The sequence below is a fragment of the Mauremys reevesii genome, linkage group 2 (assembly GCF_016161935.1).
Source record: "Mauremys reevesii isolate NIE-2019 linkage group 2, ASM1616193v1, whole genome shotgun sequence".
In the NCBI taxonomy this organism is placed as follows: domain Eukaryota; kingdom Metazoa; phylum Chordata; order Testudines; family Geoemydidae; genus Mauremys; species Mauremys reevesii.
In genome coordinates this window covers 153,043,687-153,065,497 of record NC_052624.1, presented here as the reverse complement: position 1 = coordinate 153,065,497, position 21,811 = coordinate 153,043,687, and the positions used below count along the sequence as shown (strand labels likewise).

General features: G+C 46.8%; 1 protein-coding gene across 4 annotated transcripts in view; it reads left to right on the top strand.

Moving 5' to 3' along the window:
• The window catches only part of DPYSL2 (dihydropyrimidinase like 2), a 100,727-nt gene that overhangs the window by 54,799 nt on the left and 24,117 nt on the right, over nt 1–21,811 (top strand). For all 4 annotated transcript variants that reach the window (XM_039524186.1, XM_039524185.1, XM_039524188.1 and 1 more), the window contains exons 4-8: nt 9,207–9,371; nt 11,481–11,542; nt 12,891–12,971; nt 14,014–14,082; nt 18,071–18,191. In XM_039524186.1, coding sequence (XP_039380120.1) covers nt 9,207–9,371; nt 11,481–11,542; nt 12,891–12,971; nt 14,014–14,082; nt 18,071–18,191 — 498 coding nt within the window. The remainder of the gene's footprint in view (nt 1–9,206; nt 9,372–11,480; nt 11,543–12,890; nt 12,972–14,013; nt 14,083–18,070; nt 18,192–21,811) is intronic.

Genomic DNA, 21,811 nt, shown 5'->3' with positions numbered 1-21,811 from the left:
GGCTTCTATGTTGCTTAGTGCTGTTGAAAATTTTACCCTAGGTCATGTCCACACTACAGACCTTACAGCAGCACAGCTGTGGCCACCGGAAGGACTCCCATGAAGCCGCTCTATGCCAATGGGTGAGAGCTCTCCTGCCGTCATAATTAATCCACCCCCAATGAGCGGCAGTAGCTATGTCGGCAGGAGATGCTCTCCTGCCGACAGAGCGCTGTCCACACTGGTGCTTTTGTCAGTGAAGCTTATGTCGGGCAGAAGGGTGTTTTTTCACATCCCTGATTGACAAAAATTTTGCCGACAAAAGTGCTAGTATATGCAAAGCCTTGGTGATCACGTCTGTCTCTTTCTCCCACCCCCATGCCTAGCTGTGAACTGGAGAGAATGCCATGGTGCAGTGCAGGATGATTCATTAATCATTTTGAGAGCCATGGATGGACACCTAGCAGACAATGGGGCTCAGATCTTCAGAAGTGTCTCCTAAAGGCCAGAATTTCCATGAGTTGGCTGGCACACACAATCTAAATCCGGCTGTTTACTTTGGTGCCTATATGAGAGACCTATGAGCCTGAGCAGTTGAGAAAATCTACGCCTAAATAACTTGCCCAAGATCTAGGGACTCTGTGTTAGAGCCAGGACGTGGAACCAGAATGTAACAAATTATGAGCTGAATGCTTTAAAAACAGACTGACGCATCCTTACTATGTTAGCATAACCCTTTGATCATTTTGTCTTTGAAAATGTTGATAGGGCTGGGGGAAAACAATGCAGCTTGGTCAATTACAAGTTTTGTTACAGGGAACTTTACATGGCAATGTTTAGCAAAGGGGCACGTTTGCTATCATAACTCAGTTGTCCTACGTGGATTTTCATGCTCATGTGTGGTTATGTTCTCTTCTCCCCCAAACACCCCCCCCCCTGGTAAATGGGTGTGTTTTGAAATGCTTCCTTCAGATCAGCTTCTCTCATTTTCTGCTTTCCCTCTTTAAGTAGCACAGAGCTCTGTTATGGCTCTGCTCCGTCAGATACATTAATGTCTGTCATCTCTCCCCCCACAGCGTTCCACCATTGGTGCTTGGAGGACGCATAACATTTCACCATGGCTAGATGCCAGCTCTTGCACATTAAAGCCACACAGATAAGCTAACAGTGGTTAGTGTTGTTGTCTCACTTTGACTTATTGTCTGGTTTTAATCTTGAGCTGATTAATTTGTACCAGGAGGGAGCGAAGGGAGCCTGACAGAGACAGAAAGGCGGCAATGGATATGCGGGTGAGGGGGGTGGTGGTCAGAATGGGTTGGGAGTAAGAACAGATGCACCTGGTAAGCAGAGTGAAAACTGCATAGAATGACCGAGAGGACCTGGGCAATTAAAGGGAATGTCTTAAGGGTTGTGGTTGGGATTTTCAGAGCAGGTAGGTGCCTAAATCCCATTGATTTTCCATGGGAATTGGGTTTCTAGCTTGTTTGCCCAGGGGAAAAATATGCTTCAGATTCAGAGGCTTTTGAACACCCCAAGATCATAGGGGGAAAATATAAAGATTTGCTATAAACAAATATGACGAGGAGCCCGGTGGCACTGTAAAGACTGAGTGTTTTTTTTACCCACGAAAGCTTATGCCCAAATAAATCTGTTAGTCTTTAATGTGCCACCGGACTCCTCATTGTTTTTGTGGATACAGACTAACACGGCTACCCCTCTGATGCTATAAACAAAAACACCATCATCTCTGAGCCAGCTCCTCAGCTTGTGTGAAAAAGCATTGCCTCTTTGACGTCAGCGGAGCTACACTGGGTTACAGCAGCTGGTGCTTTGTTTTATATCTTAGTTTTGCCATAAGAAGAGAGGGGAAAAGCTTTTTTTTTTTTTAAAAAGCAATTCAATCTTTTTAACTAGATGCTTATTCTCAATGCTGTAGACATGGATAAAAAAGGACGAGTTGCTGGCAGGTAATGCACCAGCCTAGAGTCTGGGGAGCAGTGTTCTGGTCCCAAATTTGCCACTTATTGTGGGTGAAATTTTACTCGTTACAAGGCCGACGCACCACTTCAGTCCTATTTAAGCCTTATTTTGAGGTCTGAAGTGGTGCATGTAGGCCCATGCCAGCCCTCTGCGCTAGGGCAAATTTCCTTCTTTGTGACCTTGGCAAGACACTTTGGGTGAAATCCTGGCCCCTTAGAAGTCAATAGAAGTTTTGCCATTAACTTCAGAGGGGAATCTTTTCACTCTTCACCTTTCTGCTGCAGTTTCCCCAGTGTGCCTCACAAAAGTCATTCTCCATCTCAGAGGAGCAATTTTCTCAGACTCCTAAATTAGGGTGCTAAATCAGCCTGTAGGGGTCGAATGCTCAAAAGAAGTTAGGCTCCTAGCTTTTATTTAGCCTTCTATCTTCTTTTGAGCGTTCAGCCCTAGGAGCTTTAAACAGATAGCTGGGCACAGATGTATATATTTACGCACTTAAGTGTAGAATTGTGGTGGTGTTGCTCTTTTCAGCAATGATAAGAAGAGACTGGTCAGTTTCATTTTTGATTTTGGTCAGTTTCACCATTTGCTTCCCACACAGTAACCCAACACCGTTGCATTTGGGATTCCCAATTCTGCTTTGGAGAAGGTTAAAATTTAAATGTATGTAATGATTTCTATTCATAGTGAATCATTTTTTGAGGTCCTTACCTTGGGTTCTCCATTTACCTCACCAAAAATAGGCCTAAATAAGACCTGGCTTACAAATGAGTAGGAACTTCATCCCAGATCCTGAAAGTTTTTGAAACACCCAACTCCCATTGATTTCAGTAGGAGTTAGGCGCTGTCAATGCCTTTGAGGATCTCGGCCTTCAGGATTAGGGATGAAATTGACTCTAGTTCAGAGAGCCAGCACAAAATCTATGCATCACTCAAGTCCTGTTTTGCAGGCAGTTATGTGTTTCACAGGGGAGAATTTCAACTTTAGTCCTTTAGGGCTGTGTCATCAGCCACTTTTTTCAACTTTAGCTTAAACACAGTTGACAGCTTCCCCTTTAAAGATTAGAATTTGGCATTGTTTGTGTAGTAATAATGGAGACCAGGATGAAAACATCTGGGTCAGGGAAGGGAGAAAATCAAAGCAATAAACAAATGCAAAGTAAGGGGGTGATAACAGCATCTGCTGAGAGCGTTTCTTTTGAATCCATCCTGAAGTAGCTAAGCCACACACTGCTCCAGGAATTGAACATCCCATTCCCTTGCTTCCAAATCAAAGGAAAGAAACTAACAACAGTACAAGCAGCAGGGTTCCCAAGAGACAAATTGTTCAGTAGGGTCAGAACGGGACGCTGCATTTCACATGTGAAGCTTCCAGGGTGATCTGCGAGACTGGGTTTTCTATGTGTACTAGTGGGTCAGGAGCCCTTGCGTCCGTGGTCTGCTAGCAGATAATACCCCAGGGTCATTGCGGGAAGCTAGGAGTGTGGGAAAAAGGGAGGAAGAGGCAGCTGGATTTTCATAGTGGACATGTGAAGCATGGCAACCTTAAAGAAAACGCTTTTGTTTCCCTCCATGCTAGCAAGTTCTGTCTGAGGCCTGGAAGTAAATCATCCTGTTTGGATGCATGCGCACAACTCCCACCAGTGCTAATGGGAGTGGGGGGTCATCTGGCAAGGGACAATTGCAACTCACTAATCCAGGGACAGTGCCTAGTTCTTTCCTGTTTGATTCTGGTGTCTGACCCTGATATCTAAAAGACTTAGATGGACATAGGCTCATTGATACCAGCTGGAGCTTTGGCTCTTACATTTTCATTTTAAAGAACAGTTGAGGGAGCCTCTAGAGGCTGGGGGACTGGGCTCTGACCTCACTGGTCTGGTTTTCAATTGGCCATCTTCCCAAAAGCACAAAACATGCTGGGTCTCTCTCCTTCCCCACCAGTGTGGACACATTCAAACTGCCTTGTACTATTATAGTTATACCTGCAGGGATGCCAATATAAGGCACCTTTATACCAGTATAACTGTGTGGCCAGTATGGCTGTATTGATTTAAACTATTTTGGTAGAAAAATCACACTGCTAACCAAAATAGTTACATCAGTACAAACCTGGGTGTAGGTGACACGTAGGTCTGATTTGGAACCAAAACTGTAAGGGTAGATTTGAGTCTCCGCTCCCTTCCTCTCCTGGAAATTCAGAGGCGTTCAGAGGGGATTCCAGATTTGTTTTCCACTCCGAGTTTGGGGCCTTTTTATTTCCTGCTGCGTCTCTACAACAATCAGACCATCATGCGGTATTAGCCTGCATGTAGACGAGTGCTTCGTCACTCGCGGTACAAATCAGCCGGAGACCTCTTACTTTGCAAAACTCAGTTTATTTCCCTGTGTTCGTTCCCACCACCATCTATATACAACTCTGTACAATTCAATAGGAGTTAGGCAGCCACCTGGGGGACAGCTAGTTCCTGTTGCTAGCTAGGAGCAGCAGTTCCTCACTCCTTACTCCTCCTGTTCCCCCCCCTTTCCAATTCCTTCCTGCCAGCTTTATAGGCCTTCTCCCCTGTGAAACATGCTAGCAGGTTCTGAGCTAACAGGGGCTGGTTCAGTGCCTCTTAGGCCAGCACCCTGTTACACTGCAGTAAATGTGGTCTCTTTGGTGCTAGCAACTCTCCACTATGGCAGAGGGCATAGTTTTTAATTGAGACCTTAAATGGAGAAAATGGCACCATCCTAACAAACAGCCAACGGATCTGTCTGGTCTCTCCCTTTTTGTTGCTGATGCCTGGCCGTAATGACCAGTTGTAACACTGTGCTTGGTTGCAAATATGTCTTGTCTGGCGTTGCTGTCTAATCTAAATGTATCCAGTGTTTATAATGTACCCATTACCATAGTCTCTGACTGCTACCATACCCATGTTACTATCACACCGTTTGCTCTGTTATACCTCTTTCCCACACCCTGTGTCTGTCTTGCCTTGTCTATTTAGATTGTAAGCTCTTTGGGGCTGAGTACATCTACCACTCGGTGTTTGTGCAGGGCCTAGAGAAGTGGGACTGCATTCTCAATTGGTCCTTAGGCATTGTGGTAATTAGCAATATGTGGTTTGCAAAGCAGCCTGAGATAGTCTTGACAATGATGATCAACTGACAGCAGCTTTTCGATCTGAGTGCATAAACGGAGCAAGATTTGGCTTGCATAGTCTTAAACCATCAAAGAGCTAAAGGAAGCTGTACAAGATGCGTCAGCAACGCTGCTTCCACGCTAGATGTTCCTAATCCCTAGTGCTGATTTTCTCTCTCAGATGTACCACCATCTCCGTTTTTATAGCCTTATTATAACCAGCTGTGCTTTGATTTTGTCAGAGATCAGATGGAGATTCTCCATCTCTCTAACCCCCCCCCCCCCACTTCCAATTACTCATACTTGGACAGCACATGAAATAAGAGAGCGACAAAGTTCTGATTCGAGACACCAGAGTCGATCCTTTGTGTTAGGATCTTACAGCTGTGTGGTGTTTAACCCTTTCATGCCAGGAGGCAAGATTGCCTAATGATCCCTTTGCGCTCTAATTTGCACTTCTATAGCCCTTTTCATCCAGGCATTCAACAATTTAAGCCTTTCAGCATCATGGTGTGTGAGGTGGTAACTGTTCCCTTTTTATTATTGTGCACACTGAGGTTCAGGAAGACTCCGACCAACATTTTAAGACTTGGGTGCCTAAAAGTAAAATGCCCAAATCCATATTCAGACACATAAATAAGTGGCCCAAGGAAGGACAGTTTTCTGGTAAGGGCACTGGACTGGGACTCAGGAGATTATGGTGCAATTTCTGTCCCTTTCACGGACTTCCTCTGTGACCTGGGTCAATCAACGTCTTTGTGTCTCATTTCCCACTGTGCAATATGGGGACACAGTCTCACCAGGGCACTGGAGGTTACATTCTTAAATGTTCACGAGGCTTTCAGATACGGCGTAAACTATTCAGAGCGGAAGCAGCTGGTCTTCACGACGGGCTGAGACCCACCAACTAATTTCACAAAAGGCTGCCATTGAAGTTGTTGTGCCGACGGATCTAAGCTGCAGTTGAATTTGCAATGTGGCGGCAAAATGTTCTGCGTCACACCCTCCCGCCTTGCAGAATTACTTGCTACATTTAGCTGCAGGCACAACTTCATTGGAAGGGCACAGATATTGTAACCGTTACTTGCTGACAGTCACGTAGCCACCGTCACAAAAATGGAAGCGACAGCCAAAGCTTCTAATTCATACAACAAAGATGGTTGCTTTACATAATCCTCTTTCCTTCCTGGAACACTCACTCATCTCAGGCAGTTTGGGGACATCGTTACTTATTCAGATGGCTGGCTGCGGCTAATGAAGCGTTCAGGGAAGCGACGCTGTTTCTACCAAGTTTCTCATGTAAATCTTGGATGGTTTGTCTGGCTCTGAGTAAGAGCAAAGGGATGGTTTGTGATACGGCAAAGGCTAACAGGGCCTGAGGACTCCGTCTCTCATTTCAGCGGTTCCGTCATGATTTAGAGCCAAATGCTGGGCTGATTGCAACCCAGATACTTAACAATATAGTTAAACTGCTCTGGTTTCTCTGCTGATAACTAAACAGGTTTCATGTATTTTTTCCCCCCTGTTGGTCGATGTACAATCAGCCCAGCTCTTTTCTCTCCCCTCGCCCCAACACAAGTTCAATTTGTGACCTCTGAAGCCATGAGATTGTCTTTTTCTTCCACCTTGAGCAGTTGCCCAGTCTTTCGGACTCTGGCTTTGTGGCCTTGTTCCATGCTTGTGTTTTTTCTCCAGGATGTGGAGCCCTCTGACCGCATAGTCCTCAGGGCTTGCTGACTCGAGAGAGAGTTCCTCGTAGTACTTACATTTAAACAATTTTTGGAGGGGATATTGAACGTCATGTTTCAGGATTTTAGGGTTTTTCACCTGTTGATCTCCGAGCTCTTTACAAAGGAGGGTAATATGATTATCCCAATTTTACAGACAGAGAAACTGAGGCATGGGGAGGGGAAGTGATTTGCCAGGTGGCCGAGTCAGGAATAGAATGCAGATCTCTTAGTTCACTGGACTATGCTGCCTGTACTTACGGCATTGGTGTTAGTTCTAATCTGTCAAGTTCCTAATGGCTCTGGACCTGCTTCCCTTCTTCATGTGATGCTGCTTCAGTTGCAATCAGTGGAGGCCCTAGAAATGGAGTCCTCTCAGAAGAGGTGGCTGGCAGCACGTTCTCCGTGAAGGTGTTTAGAACTTGCCCCTTCTTCATCCACTGGAACCCAGATCTGCCAACTTCCCTGGGAATGCTGCAGATCCCAGCTTGGGCGTTGGGGAGATGATGAACTGGGATGTAGGGGGGTTGTGTTGGAGTCATTATGGGTGGGCTAATATCAGAATATCGGTAGCTCAGACAGGGCTTTAATCTGAAGTTTTTGCATTGACTGTTGTTTTTAACAGCTAAGTTATACAGCTAGTGCTAAAAGAAAAAATCAATACAGTAGACTCTGTACAGGGCTCCTTTTCAGATTACACTCGGAAGGCCTCCCTTGTGCCAAGAGCAATCACAAGGTCTACTGTGCACCACTTAAGCTCCATTTGAACTTTGGGCTGAAGGTGGATGTAAGTGGTACATAGATCTTGTCTGGGCCCCTCTGCACACAGGTAACTATCACTCTGGATCTACAAATGGCACCTTAAAAGAAGTTCATTGAAGGGGTGCGTGAATATATACAATTGCCATGGTCTCTGGATTGACTGCAGTGTGCAAATTAGGGGTCTATCAGCAGATTTTAAAGACAATTGTAGCCTTAGTTATTTTGGTGGATTTAAAGAAAAGCTGAACTTGCTCGCTGGAATCTTTGCTGCTCCCTCTTTTGGTGTTAGCTGTGGGATTATGGTAACAGCAAATCAGAGACTAGGTGCAGAAAGTGGACCTTTTAATATCTCATCTTTGTATTTAGACTGGAAGCTCTTTAGGGTAGTGTAGACAAGCGGACTCACCCCTGCAGCACCTCCTGCTGGTGACTCCTGGGAATTAGCTCGATTCAGCTCCGGAGCACCCTCTGCAGGCTGGTGATCCGCCTGTCCTCCGGCCCCCGTGTCCCTCCCTGGACCCTGTGCCCTTTTACATGGGGTGCTGCCCCTTGGCAGTAACCCCCTTTCTCTCAGGGTCTCCCCTCCCTGGGAAACCTCCTCCCTCTATCCCCACCTTGCCTCTGTATATGGCTGCTGCCACTGCCAGTCATTGTCTAGCCCCACCCCCTGGAGCAGACTGCAGTATCAGCCACTCATCCCTGGCAAGGAGGGTTTGGACCTGCTGCCCTCTGCAACCCCCAGTATCTATTACCCCAATGCTAGGCCGCAGCCTGGGGCTTTCCAGGCTGGAGCTCCCCAGCTCCTCAGCCTTTCCCCAGCCCTGCTTCACTCAGGTACCTTGTGTCTAGCTCCCTGCAGCCAAGCCTCCTCCTATAGCTAGAGAGAGACTCCCTGGGCTTCTGGCTCACAGCCTCTTATAGGGGCCAGCTGGGCCTGACTGGGGCATGGCCACAGCTGAGCCTACTTTCCCCAATCAGCCCAGGCTTCTTGCCCCAGCCACAGCCCTCTCCTGGGCTGTTTCAAGCCCTTCAGGACAGGAGCAGGTGACCACCCTGCTACAGGTAGGGACAGTCCTTTGTTCTGTGTTTGTACGGTGCTGAACACAGTGGGGTCTTGGTCCGTAACTGGAGCCTCCGAGGTGTGTTAATACATTCCAAACCCTTTGGGGTACCTTATCCAGCGTCTCATGGGGCACAGAGTAGACAAAGATGTCCCTCAGTTTGACTGGAAAGCTACTCAGTGATGCTCATGGAAGGCGGGGCGTTATTGTCTGTCATTGTTTGTAACCCTAATAGGAAACAGGGGAGTAACTGTACAAATCACTGCAATGGTTTGAATTTGCACTGGCTTTGAACTAGGAATTTCATCTGCTCCATTCACATACACCTGCAGTGAAACACTCTAGTAACTGAATTATTTCCTCCTTTAGTTTTTGCTTGTAATCAAATGGCAGAGTGGGTTCTCGAACCCTGGGCTTTGGGAAACACACAGATCTTTTCAAACTCCAATTTTTCTTTAGAGAGGGGGGAAAACATCCTGTTTCAGAGAGTCAGTAGAAAGCGCGATCTGTCTTGGATGGCTGCTAAAGACCTTTGGACGCATATTGACGGGTGCAAATGCTTTATGTCTTTTCCAGTTGATCACGTAGTTCCGGAACCAGGGACCAGCTTGCTCACGGCATTTGACCAGTGGCGAGAATGGGCGGATGGCAAGTCTTGCTGCGATTACTCTCTGCATGTGGATATCACGGAGTGGCATAAAGGGGTACAGGAGGAGATGGAAGCCCTGGTGAAAGACCACGGTAAGTTTTGGGATCATTTACATCGATATGTTCTTACTGATTCAAATTTTATTCTTTTTTATTTGTTTTGGTCAAATTAATGGCCAGATCACAGTTCAGAATGGGGTCTGGTTTTTTTGTTGGGGCTTGGTATATCAGGAGGCAGTGTGGTAGGGGGGCTGGAGAAGCACGGTTAGTGTACGGGGTGGGAATGGAATCCATTGTTGCCGTTCTGAAGCCTTCCCTCTGGAGTGGCATTTGGGCAGGGAGACTGCACTGACCATGTGTAGGGGGTAAGACGTGACAGCTGGGGTGGTATTGCCCCTGGGTGCCGTGGAGAGCTACTCATGTCATTCAGAACAAGGCATGCCAGATCCTCAGATGATCTAAACTGGCATAGCTGCATTGTCTTCAGTGGAGGTTTGGTAAGCTGCAGCCACAGAGGATCTGTACCTTCTCTGGAGATGGGCATCTCCCTAGAGGAGTGATGGCGACGCTTTTGTAGGACGTTTCTCTCCCCATTGGCCGGTGTCAGCAAGAGAGCTGTAAATCATCCAGGGGAGATAGAGGCGGCCTGACTTTCCTTTCACTTGCAATGGTGCAAGTCCGGAGTAACTCCTGGAGTTCAACTAGGGTAAGCGAGAAAAGAATCCGGCTCAGGAAGAACAATCCTTCAGTGGCCAGCGAAGGTAGGAGAGTTAGATAAGATGACTGAATAGGTCTTTCCCATCTCTGATTTCCTTGACTTTTCGTCCCTGGGCTGGAAGGATTTTCCATCCTGTTTATGGTTTAAAAAAAACCACCACCAACAAACTTTTACATCCTAATGATGGTTTTCCTACACATCCTGGTTAAGAATTTTTACCCTGTCGTGCTATAGAGTGCAGGGGAGGGGAGGCCGATTTGCATGAACTGTAGAAACGCTTTGTTAGTAATTCCCCAGCCATCTAGCAGGAGGGGTTGTGAAACCAGGCAGCCAGTACCCATTTTTCAGGTATTCGGCTTATTTTTTTGCTCAGACTCCCACAAAGCTGAATCCAAAAGATTTATTCCTTTTTGGTGTTGAGTGGTGCCCTAAAGGCTGAGCTCTCCTCTCTGCCACAGGGTGGGCTCCATCATTCTTACTAGTGGAGTTATTAAATGCCACATGGCTAAGAAGATGGTGGCCTTTAATTGTGATTTATTAAGTGTTGTGTGTGTTTCACAGCAGATTGCATTTATTTCTTTATTATTTCTGCTCTCTGGGGGAGCCCAGAGAGGTCCACATCTTATTTCTAGTAGCGTCTCCAGGGCTCGTCAGTTGTACGGTCATACTCAGTGTATTTCAGTACATTACAAACTGTGGGATCAGTTCTGCTCCCAGTGCAGTCAATGACAAACTCACGTTAACTCCAGTGGGGGCAGGTCCATTGTCATGCATGGCGCACAGTCCAAGGAGCTGATACTGCCAGGTGCTGAGAACCTTAACCTGACATTGCATTTTCATAGGAGCTGAGGATGCTGCACATTTCCCAGGAGGCACAAAAGGTCAGATCCTCAGGTGGTGTAAATTAGCATAGCGCCATTGATTTGATTGGAAGTACCTTGATTTACTCCAGCCGAGGATCTGGCCCTCAGAGCCAAGAAGGATTAGGCTGTCCATAGCAGACCGTTCCATTGAACAGATGCAAAATCAGTTCATTTTGATGGGAAGAGGTTAAAAGTTTCTTAAAGCCAGCCAGTGTCTATGCTCGTTTCAGTGGTACATCTGGTCCACTCTGGCAGGAAGGGGAGAGTCCTCCTTACTCAGTTCAAGACAGGTGGAATATTACAGGGCCAGGACTGTCTTATTCTGCAGTTTCCAAACCGTATAGTCAGTTTTAGCTCTAAGAACCTTGTGCTCGATTCTCTTCTCACTCACACCAGTGTATTCTTATTAGCTTCACTGAAGTTCCTTCTGATTTACACCAACATGAATGGCAGGAGAATCAGGCTCTGGAGCTGTTATGGCTAGACAGCCCATCTATTAACTTAACTTCTGTGTGGATCACTTTGTTTATGTAACTTGTGCCTGGCTCACTTGTAACTTCAATGTTATCTATATCTATTACTTGTACATCCTGGGTGTTTTCTTTGTTTTGTCTCTGCTAGGTGTGAATTCCTTCCTGGTTTACATGGCCTTCAAAGATCACTTCCAGCTAACAGATTCTCAGGTAGGAGGGCTTTACGTTCACAAGTGATGCTTTAGCCACACCCAGGTTATTGGGCTCAATAGAGGAACAACTGGGTGACATTTAATGGTCTGTGTTATACAGGAGGTCAGACTCGATGGTCTAATAGTCCTTTCTGACCTTAAACTCTATGAATCGATGTTCTATGCCTGTATCAATGACTCAGGTTATGCCGTCAGCCGGGATTGAACCGGAGGCCTCTGGATCTAAAAGCAAGAGCTTCTCCTGCTGGAGGTAAAAGAGCAGCGCTGACAGTCTCACTCCATTGAAGTTGGTGGCAAAATGTGCATTGATTTCAGCGAGGCCACGATTTTACCCCAGGCCCTTTAATTTGGAGGCAGTACCAGACTCATAAACCTCTCTATGCGGTCTAGCCGTTAGAGGGAGACAACGCCAAGCTGGTTAGCATGTGTTACACACGCTATTCTGGGAGCTAGTGCCTGATTTTAACTGGGAAAGCACTTCTTGGGTTTACTATTGGAATCATTGAGACCTTAAGAAAAAATTCCCTGTGGCAATTCTATCTGCACTCCTCAGTCATTGGATATGTTTCATTGTTGGAATGCAGAAGGCTTTTACTTCCAAACGTGACATGATGGAGATTTTCCTCAGTGTCTGACATTCGCTTTGAATTGAGTAAGAGGTGACTAAAAAATTGGTCTCTTTTATCTAAGAACATGGTCAAAATTTTCAAACGTGGTCACGGATTTTGTGAGCCCCATCTTTGGATGCTCAGCATAAGACCCAATGCACCTCACTGTCAGAGAGGCAGAGCTCCAGCAACTCCCACCAATGCAGTGGGAATTGTGGGCGCTGATCAGCTTTGAGAATCAGGGCCAGTGCTTTGCAGGTTGGGCACCCATGACGTGAGGCATTAAAGATGCCACTTTTGAAAATTTGGGCCCTTAGAACTTCTACTGATAATGCCCTGGAGAACATACCAATTCCTGTTTTGTGCTCCATTATAATAATAATAAGTAGTAATAATACCTACCTCTTATATCGTGCTGCTCATCTGAGAGTCTCAAAGTGCTTTAGAAAGGAGGCCGTTATTGTTATCCCCATTTTACAGATGGGGAGACGGAGGCACGGAGAGGTGAAGTGGCTCAGCAAATCAATGGCCGGGGCAGGAACTGAACCCAACTCTGAGTCCCAGTCTACCGCCTTATCTTTTACGGCAAGCTAAAGAGAGCTTGTCTGTCTCAGTCACTTTCCTTTTGTTTCGGTTTTACATAACAGCTTAAGTTAAAGGACATTTAAGCTACAAGAACACTGGAGTATTTGTAAGACCAAAAGGTATATATCCTATGGTGTCCCGTCTTTCTCCTAGATATACGAGGTCCTGAGCGTAATCCGTGATATAGGTGCCATAGCTCAAGTTCATGCTGAGAACGGTGACATCATTGCTGAGGTATCTTATCTGTTTGCTCTGTGGAATTTTAGCTGCATTATGCTGTCAGGTGTTCAAACTCCAAATCCCTCTCTTAAAACCCATAGCAGGAAATCATTAAGATATGGGGGAGAGATAGCTCAGTGGTTTGAGCATCAGCCTGCTAAACCCAGGGTTGTGAGTTCAATCCTTGAAGGGGCCATTTAGGGATCTGGGGCAAAAACCTGTCTGGGGATTGGTCCTGCTTTGAGAAGGGGGTTGGACTAGATGACCTCTTGAGGTCCCTTCCAACCCTGATATTCTATGAAGGGGCTGTCTCAAGTAGCATAGACATTTCCATATAGAAAGCAGAGCTATACTTCAAAAGTACTGCCCCTGTAGCTCACAGTAAGAGAACAACAATGCCTCAGGTTTCTATAGCGGGTTTTATTCCATAACAGTTACAAACTATACATAAATCTTTTCACCCATCACTGAAATGCAACCATCTCTGGGGTGGAAGATGGCCCCTGTGTATATTAATATTACACAGCAGTTTAGGATAGGAAGTGAAGAAACATTTACTATATGTTTTGTACAGCACCTAGCACAACGGTACTTGGACTTGGTTGGCCTCTAGGGACTATTGCAATAGAAATATAATAAATAAATAAATAACTGGGTCCTGAGGCTGAGGTCACACTTATTTTACACATGAGGCCTAGATCACGCAACTTGGAGTTGCATAGGTTTGCAACACGCGGCCTGATAGTTTGGGGGGAAGTTTATTTTGTTCTTTCAAACCTGCAACTTGCAGGGCTGTGAAGTGAAATCAGAGGAAAGGTTGGCATGACAACACTGCGAATGAAATGGCAAGGGTTTGCAGAGCTCTGGTAATTACCCAGACACTGGGAGATAGTCTGAACACCGGTTCTACTACTCCTGCCTTTGTGAAAGTACCGTGGGATATCTAGAGAGCACAGATGACAGGGATCTCAGTTTTACGTCTTTTCCAAATCTCTCCAGCTCCTGGAATTAGAAATGACATTGTTTTGAGCCATCTTCTTGTTTTTTCCTGCCTTAGGAGCAGCAAAGGATCCTGGACCTGGGAATCACAGGCCCTGAAGGGCATGTATTGAGTAGACCTGAAGAGGTGAGGACATTACACATTTTCACTTCATTCCCCCTATTCTGGGTCATGTCATATACTGCCTCATGCCTCAATTAATGTGGCCATGAATATGGTTCACATCGTGTGCCCTAGGAAATATTGGCTTCACAGACAGATGGGAGAAAGGGAAGAGAGGATATTGAGGCTGGAAGTTCGTGTTTGCTTGTTCTGTCCATGCAATAAATACTAGATAATGATTATGACCATTATATTTTATTTGAATTACTTTGGCGCTTATGACAAAGATATTTCTGTCGTGTCAGATGTCCGAAGGTCTCAAGCTGAAGACCCGTATAAGTATCATTAGCCCCATCTTACAGCCTTGGTAACTGGGAAGCAGAAAGGCTCCAAATTTCAAAAACGCTCACTAACGTGCAGGGGCGGCTCTAGGGATTTTGCTGCCTCAAGCACAGCAGGCAGGCTGCCTCCGGCGGTTTGCCTGCGGAGGGTCCGCTGGTCCCGCGGCTTCGGAGGACCTCCCGCAGGCACGCCTGCGGCAGGTCTGCCAAAGCCGCAGGACCAGCGGACCCTCTGCAGGCAAACCGCCGGAGGCAGCCTGCCTGCCACCCTCACGGCGCCGGCAGAGCGCCCCCCGCGGCTTGCCGCCCCAAGCACGCGCTTGGCGTGCTGGGGCCTGGAGCCGCCCCTGCTAATGTGAGATGGCTCACCGGTTAGGTAGACAACTTGAAATGCCTTGGCCTCATTAGCAGAAGCACTGCAAGGCCATAATGACTTCTCAAGTCAATGGGAGTTGTGGATGCTCAGCACCTCTGAAAATCAGGCCTGTGTTGCCTCAGACTGGGAGGCCCAGATTAGGGAACACTTGAAAATTTTGGCCTGAGATCCTTGCCCAAGGTCACACAGCGGGGGCTGTAGATGATAGAGGACCCAGATTATGTGACTCATCACTCTCTGGTTCAGCCACTGGATTGTGCTTCCTCAAAATGTCACGGTAGTCCCCGAGGAATCCTTTATACGCTGGAGCCTTAGGGCAGTCACTCTTCCCTCCTGGAACATCCTCATTTTCACTGAAAGCTGAGCTGTATCTGGAATTGCTATTTGCAGCTGGTAAAGTGAAACTATTCAGAACTTCCCTTCTCTTTCAGTCTGGTCCTGACCCTGAAGCCCTTATTCTGATTTTATTTGGGCCAAATCCTGGGGTTTTTGCATATTTTAAACCTCATCAAATTCCCATTAACTCAGGAGATTTGTCTGAGTAAAGGTTTCTGGATCTGATTGTGCACTGGATTTTCACTATAGCTGAGTTTTCTGTGCGCCAAACCCTCAAATTGTTGTTCATTGTTTACTTGGTCCTTGTCTGGGCAAAACTTCTTTAGAAGTCAATGGGAATTTGTACATAGGGACAAAGTTCTATCTATCTTAGGCAGTGTTTCTCAAACTGGCGTCGCCGCTTGTGTAGGGAAAGCCCCTGGTGGGCCGAGCTGGTTTGTTTACCTGCCCCATCCGCAGGTCTGGCTGATTGTGGCTCCCACTGGCCACGGTTTGCCGCTGCAGGCCAATGGGAGCTGCTGGAAGCGGCGGCCAGCACGTCTCTCGGCCCGCGGTGCTTCCAGGAGTCCCCATTGGCCCGGAGCGGCGAACCGCGGCCAGTGGGAGCTGCGATTGGCTGAACCTGCGGATGAGGCAGGGAAACAAACCGGCCCGGCCCGCCAGGGGCTTTCCCTACACAAGCGGCGGCCCCAGTTTGAGAAACACTGCTCTTAGGTATTTATATTCTTGTGAAGTAGGGAAATGCTAAGGCTCCTGTTTTACACGTGGGAAACTAAGACACAGAGAGACTAAGTGACTTGACCAAGGTCACACAGGAAGTTTGTGGTGGAGTTGGGACTTAGGCTGGCATCCTAATCATTGGACCATCCTTCCTCTCCCATTGATTGTGCTGGGATTAGGTGCCCACGTCACACTGAAATTCAGCGGGAGGTGGATACCTAGATCCCTTAGGATCCTTTTGAAAATTGATGCGTAAATAACAACACAGGATTTGGTCCTAAATTCTGTTCCTGCTGTATTGTGCTCCTCTGAGCTTTCAGTATCTCTGGGCTGGACATTGCACCATGGAATCTTGGCTCTGGGAGGGCTGCCCTTTCTGTATAAGGAGATTCTGTTTGTTCCTCCAAAGTTTCAGGGCTTTGCTAAAGGTGCCAGATGTGGTGCTGCTGAAAGCCCAGTGAGTGAGATCATTTTCACAGCCCCCCCCCTTTTTTATTTACTTCCCTTCAGTTTTGTTCAGTCAAGCAGCATCCAAAGGCATTTTAGTGCCAGCCATAAATCTTTCAGTTTCAAATGCTGTTGCGGGTTGAGAGGAACAATGCCCGGCCCGACTGGAACACAAACCCTCTCCTTTTCTCCCCTATTGTTGGCTCTGGGGATGGGGACTGTTTCCTGGATGCTGTACGCAAACATCTGCATCCAGATTTCCCATCCACCCTTGTATTCCTTGACATATTTTCCTGATTGCATAAGGAAAACAATAACAGATGGTGGCATTGGAGGAAAACTGCATGACACTTGGGCTCAAACTGCTCAGCACCCTCAAGTCCCATTGATTTCAAATGGAAAAGAGGATGCCCAGCATCATGGAGGATTAGCTCAGTCCTAAGCAGGAATCAGACTCTGATGTAATGGATGGGGCCGTTCTCTTATTTGGCTTGTTCGTTACATCTCCCTCCTGCAGTTTGAAGTAGATGCACAGATGCTCGTTCTTCCTTCAGCGTAATTAGGATACATTGCCTGTGATGCTGCTGCCTAAAATGAGAATCAGACCAAGTCATAGGGAGCAACCATTGCACTTGAGGTCAGCTGCTTCAGTGCAGTTAATGGTGCCTTGGCCACGTTCTGCTCCCTTGCAAGCCTAATAACAACAAAGGTTTAGTGAAGGGCCTGATCCTGAAACGGGCAGTGGTGCTGAAGTTTCCATTGAGTTGAAGGGGCTCAACATCTAACAGGCCTAAATCCTGGAAGATGTAACCATCTGGTGGCAGGGCCGTCAGCTCTAGAATTGACTTCTTCCACCGGCTTACCAGAGCCTGCAGTGTTCCAGGCCGGTCCCTTTCCCTGGTGTGGGCATTAAGGGGATGGGTTGCTGTTTATTTTGTTGAGTGTCCTTTTCCCTATTAGATGAAATTTTAGGGCTTAACTGATGCATTGGCATTGTGTTGGCCCTCTGCACAAGGGTGAATTTCACTGCTATGCCTATGATTGAATAAAGAAACTGACTAAAATGTGTAGTAATGCATAATAAGGGCAATCGATTCTCATGCTTCAGGGTGTATTGCCTGCAAGGGTCAGGAAGGAATTTTCTCCCATGTACAGCACTTAATGACTGGTGGATCATTTATGGGGAAACATGTTTTTCCCAATGCCTCAGGTATTTCCAGAGGAAGGATAGAAGGACGTGATGTTAGATAGTAAAGTGCTCAAGGCAGGGACCATCTCAATGCAGTGCTGAGCACACTGAGTGCACTCAACCAATTACGATAATATTAAGCATGTGAGCTGTCCTTGTATGGAAAATCCTGTGGGTGAAATTGTCATTGTGGTTCCAGCTTCTGTAAATCAGGTAAAAGGATCCGAGTGGCATGAAAGCTGTAAACCCTGGATCCAACCTGGGGAGGAACTGAGGAAAAGCCCCAGCGGAGGGGGCACGGTAGGAGGAAGCTGGGGGCAGGACTGGGCCAGCTATGGGGATTTTTAGATGCTGCAGAGCAGGCTGTGTGCATGAAGGCTCTAAATTGGAGCTGCTCAAGGCTGCCCCAGTTTATGGCAAGGGCCAATCTAATCCCTACAGCACCTGGGATCTAAATGGCTTAAATCCATCAAACCCACCCCACTCCTTTGAGCCCCCCGCACCCTCTGCTCTTAAGAAAACAACGTTGTAACTGGGTGAGTCGGAAGAGCTGGCCACGCTAAGCCGAGCTTGTTCTTACGTACAGCTGGCTTTATTTTTTAGGTGGAGGCCGAAGCAGTGAACCGGGCAATAACCATCGCCAACCAGACCAACTGCCCTCTGTACGTCACCAAGGTGATGAGCAAAAGTGCTGCAGATGTTATTGCTCAGGCCAGGAAAAAGGGTAAGTTATTCATAGATGGAAAAGTCTTGTGAGATCATCCAGCCTGTCTCCCCGCCAAGCTGGGATTGTTCGCTGAAGCACATTTTTCTAGTATTGTCCAGTCTGGGTTTAAATGTCCCAAACAACTGGCTCTGTATCACTTCCCATGGGAAGCCTGATAGGCTGTCTGGAAGTTTTTCCTGATCTTCAGCCCAAATGTTCTCTCTCTGAATATTTATCCCATTACCCTCAGTAATTTCCTCCATTAGACAGTTACCAGGTGCCCCGCCTTTAATCATTTAGTCATATTACACAAAGCTCTTTCCTTGTAACTCAGTCCTTCCAACTCCCCCGTCTTTCTTTTGTACGGCTCCCTTCTACACCCAGGAATAAACACAATATTCCAGGGGCAGCTACACTAGAGAGAAGTATTCTCACCTTCCTGATGTCTATACTCCACGTTGCTGCATTGGGCCAAATTCAACGCTGGCATTGGCTCATCATCTTCTGCTTCTCTGACAAATGGGGGAGGAAAAAGTGAGCGGTGCTGCTCTTAAGCAGGGCATTAGCTTAAGCAGGGCAAGCAAATGACATCACTGCTTTCCAGCCTCAGTGGAATTACAGTTAAACAGTGGAGAGAGCTCTGGTTTCATCCCTTTATTCTGCTACTAAAGCCTTGTTAATTTCCATTTAAATCATCCAGGGTGGGCGTTGAAGCAGGAGGATTTTTTTTTCCCTTTGCACTCAAGGATTGGATTTAATTTGATGCAATCTAAATAAAAACCAAACGAATACACAAATGACATCAGTTTTCATGTGGGGGCAAGGTGCTGGAAGAATTAGTTCCTACTGCAGCAAACTCCAATGTGGGGGGAGAGAATTTGTGAGTGCTTAGACTCCATGATTCCCGTTAAATTAATTCAGAGCTGGTCAGAAGGATTGAGGGGGTTCTCTTTTAGCCACAGAACTGGGACAGCAAAAGCAGCATCAGGCCTCATTTGGGACCGAGAGGGATTGCCTAGAAATGAGAGAATAAATTCACACAATGATGAGACTGTATGTCTGAGCACTCAACCAAATGACTGAATTTATCCTCCCAACGCCCCTGGGAGATAAGGAAGTGTTATTCCCACTTTATAGGCCAGGAACTGAGTGATAGATTAAAAGACATGGCCAAGGAGGTTGTGGCAGACTCGGGAACTGAAGTTGGCTCTTTCGAGTCCTAGTCATGTGCAGTAACCACAAAAAACATCCCTCGACCCTTGGTCACAACTGTAAAGACAGCCAATAGTGGTGGTAGTTTTTGGGATGTGGGCTAGCAGTCTACCAGCCCAGACCCATTTTGGGCATTAAGGAGTAACCCATCAGGTAGAAAAATTTCATTGCTACCATGTTTGGTACATATCTGGTGGTGATTACCAGGGCGTATGTAGGTGCTGGAAGTGGGTCAGTTTTTCTCTGTCACAAAATATTTGTTAAATATCAAAGGGGTAGCCATGTTAGTCTGGATCTGTAAAAGCAGCAAAGAATCCTGTGGCACCTTATAGACTAACAGACGTATTGGAGCATGAGCTTTCGTGGGTGAATACCCACCTCTTCGGAGGCATATTTGTTTGCAAATCTTTGTTATTATTTGTAGAATTGACTGATATCTGTCTGCTGCTTTTATCAAATAATGCAGGTAATAAGACCTAATTATAAAACATGCCTCAGGCCGAGCAGACAACATCAGAACTGTATGTCTAATGCACACATGGTGTAACTGTAATTATCTTCTTAGTATCACTGAATACAATGACAATAAATGTAAACTATTTATATTACAGTAATGATTCTTAGCAGAAGATCTGTAGAATGTTTTGCATGAATACACTGTGTGAATAACATGTACTCGGATGTAATCCCTACATATAACTAACTATGAGCTACTAAATGTTTAATGCCACACCAGTTTGAGCTATAATTTCCTTAAAAAAATAGTCAGATAGTTGAAATCTTTCTATTGCCCCTCACAACCTGTGTCTGATGTGTTCCTATACTCATCACTGCCACAGTTGCCTGCATAGGATCACATCAAATCTTCCCTGCGGCATTTGCATCTCCTCAGCAATGCTGCCCAAAGGCGAGGATGACTTTTGGCGCAGGTGGCAGACCGTCATTTGAGGAACAAGATGTCCCATGCTGTCTGTCATCCATCTGGTTTTGACAAGGGATGCTTGAAGATACTGAACTGTTGCACGAGTCCATATGTACAGCTGATGATTTGCACATAATTGCGCAGGCTGCAGGGTTTCTCACTTGTTTTGTTCTTCTTGGCAAACAACTCCTAGTGCTTGTTATCTAGATACTAGCTTCTCACCACAGTATAGAAAAGATTGCACTGAGACACCAAAGATACCACTGTTGACTTCGAAAAAGCTGCAGTTGGGTTGGTCTGCAGTCACCTCCCTTCAAATCTTGGTAGAGCTACTAAGCAAGAACTGCTTGATTCAGCTGTTTGTTGGTTCTTTATTAACTCTCCGGTTAGGTCAGCTCGGTCCATGCCATAAATTCAAAGTAATGGTCCGAGGTTCTTCTTTGAGTGATGATCCCTATGTGGATTCCAAATGTGGGGTGCGCATTCTCGCCGTGCCTCAGAGCCACAACTGTTCGTAGTGGTGTTTGTTGACCCACATGTGCATTGTGCGCCCACCACGTGGCACGTCTGAGGCTTTAAGAGGCCGGGGGGTCGACGCCACTCCAGTTCCCTTTTATCAGGCAGGAGCAGAGCCCGGAGCAGAGGGGATGGAGGATTGGGATCCAGATAGGGACCATACATCTCAAAGAAACCTCCAGTTACAGTAAGTAACCTTCTCCTCTTCTTTGAGTGCTGGTCCCTATGTGGATTCCAGATGTGGGAGAGTGTCGAGCAGTACTCAGTGTGGAGGTGGGCACGAGGGCTCTCCAGAAGTCACAGTCTGAGGGATGGCATGGCCAACAACCGCATCTGCTGCCACGGCAGGGGCGAGGGCACAATGGGTTTGAAAGGTATGGACGGAGGACCAAGTGGCCACCCGGCCAATGTCCTACCACAGGACGTCTGCAAGGAAAGCTGCCACGGTGGCATGAGCCCACGTGGATTGGGCCATGACCCCCGGTGTGGTGGTGAGGGAATTCCAGAGAGAGAGAGAAACAGTCCGCAATGCAGCGGAAGATCCAGTGGGAGAGACATTACGAAGAGCACTGTGACCAAGGAGCTGAGAATGGGCATGCCACAGACATATTAGCCCTGAGGCCAGAGGAGAGGGATTGCTGAGGGTGGATGTACTTGGTTCGTACCACAGACACATCACTAACAGTAAGAGAGCTGAGAAGGGGAATGCAGCAAGCACGGTGGGGGGATGCAGAATAGACACCATCACCGCAGGCCACAGCCTCGCACCCAAGACCAAGTGGGGAATTGAGAACAAGCAGTCTCAATGCCTGCCATAGACACAGAGCTCCAAGACTGAGGGTTGGGGTGTCCAAATGGGGGTTTGAGAGGCATTCTGGAGTGTTCCTTCCTGCACATTACTGCTGTTCAGGGCTAGGGGGAGGGGAGGGAGAGAGGAGCTCTAAATTCCTTCTCCATCCACTTTTCCGGGGGCTCAGCTGCTAGCTTC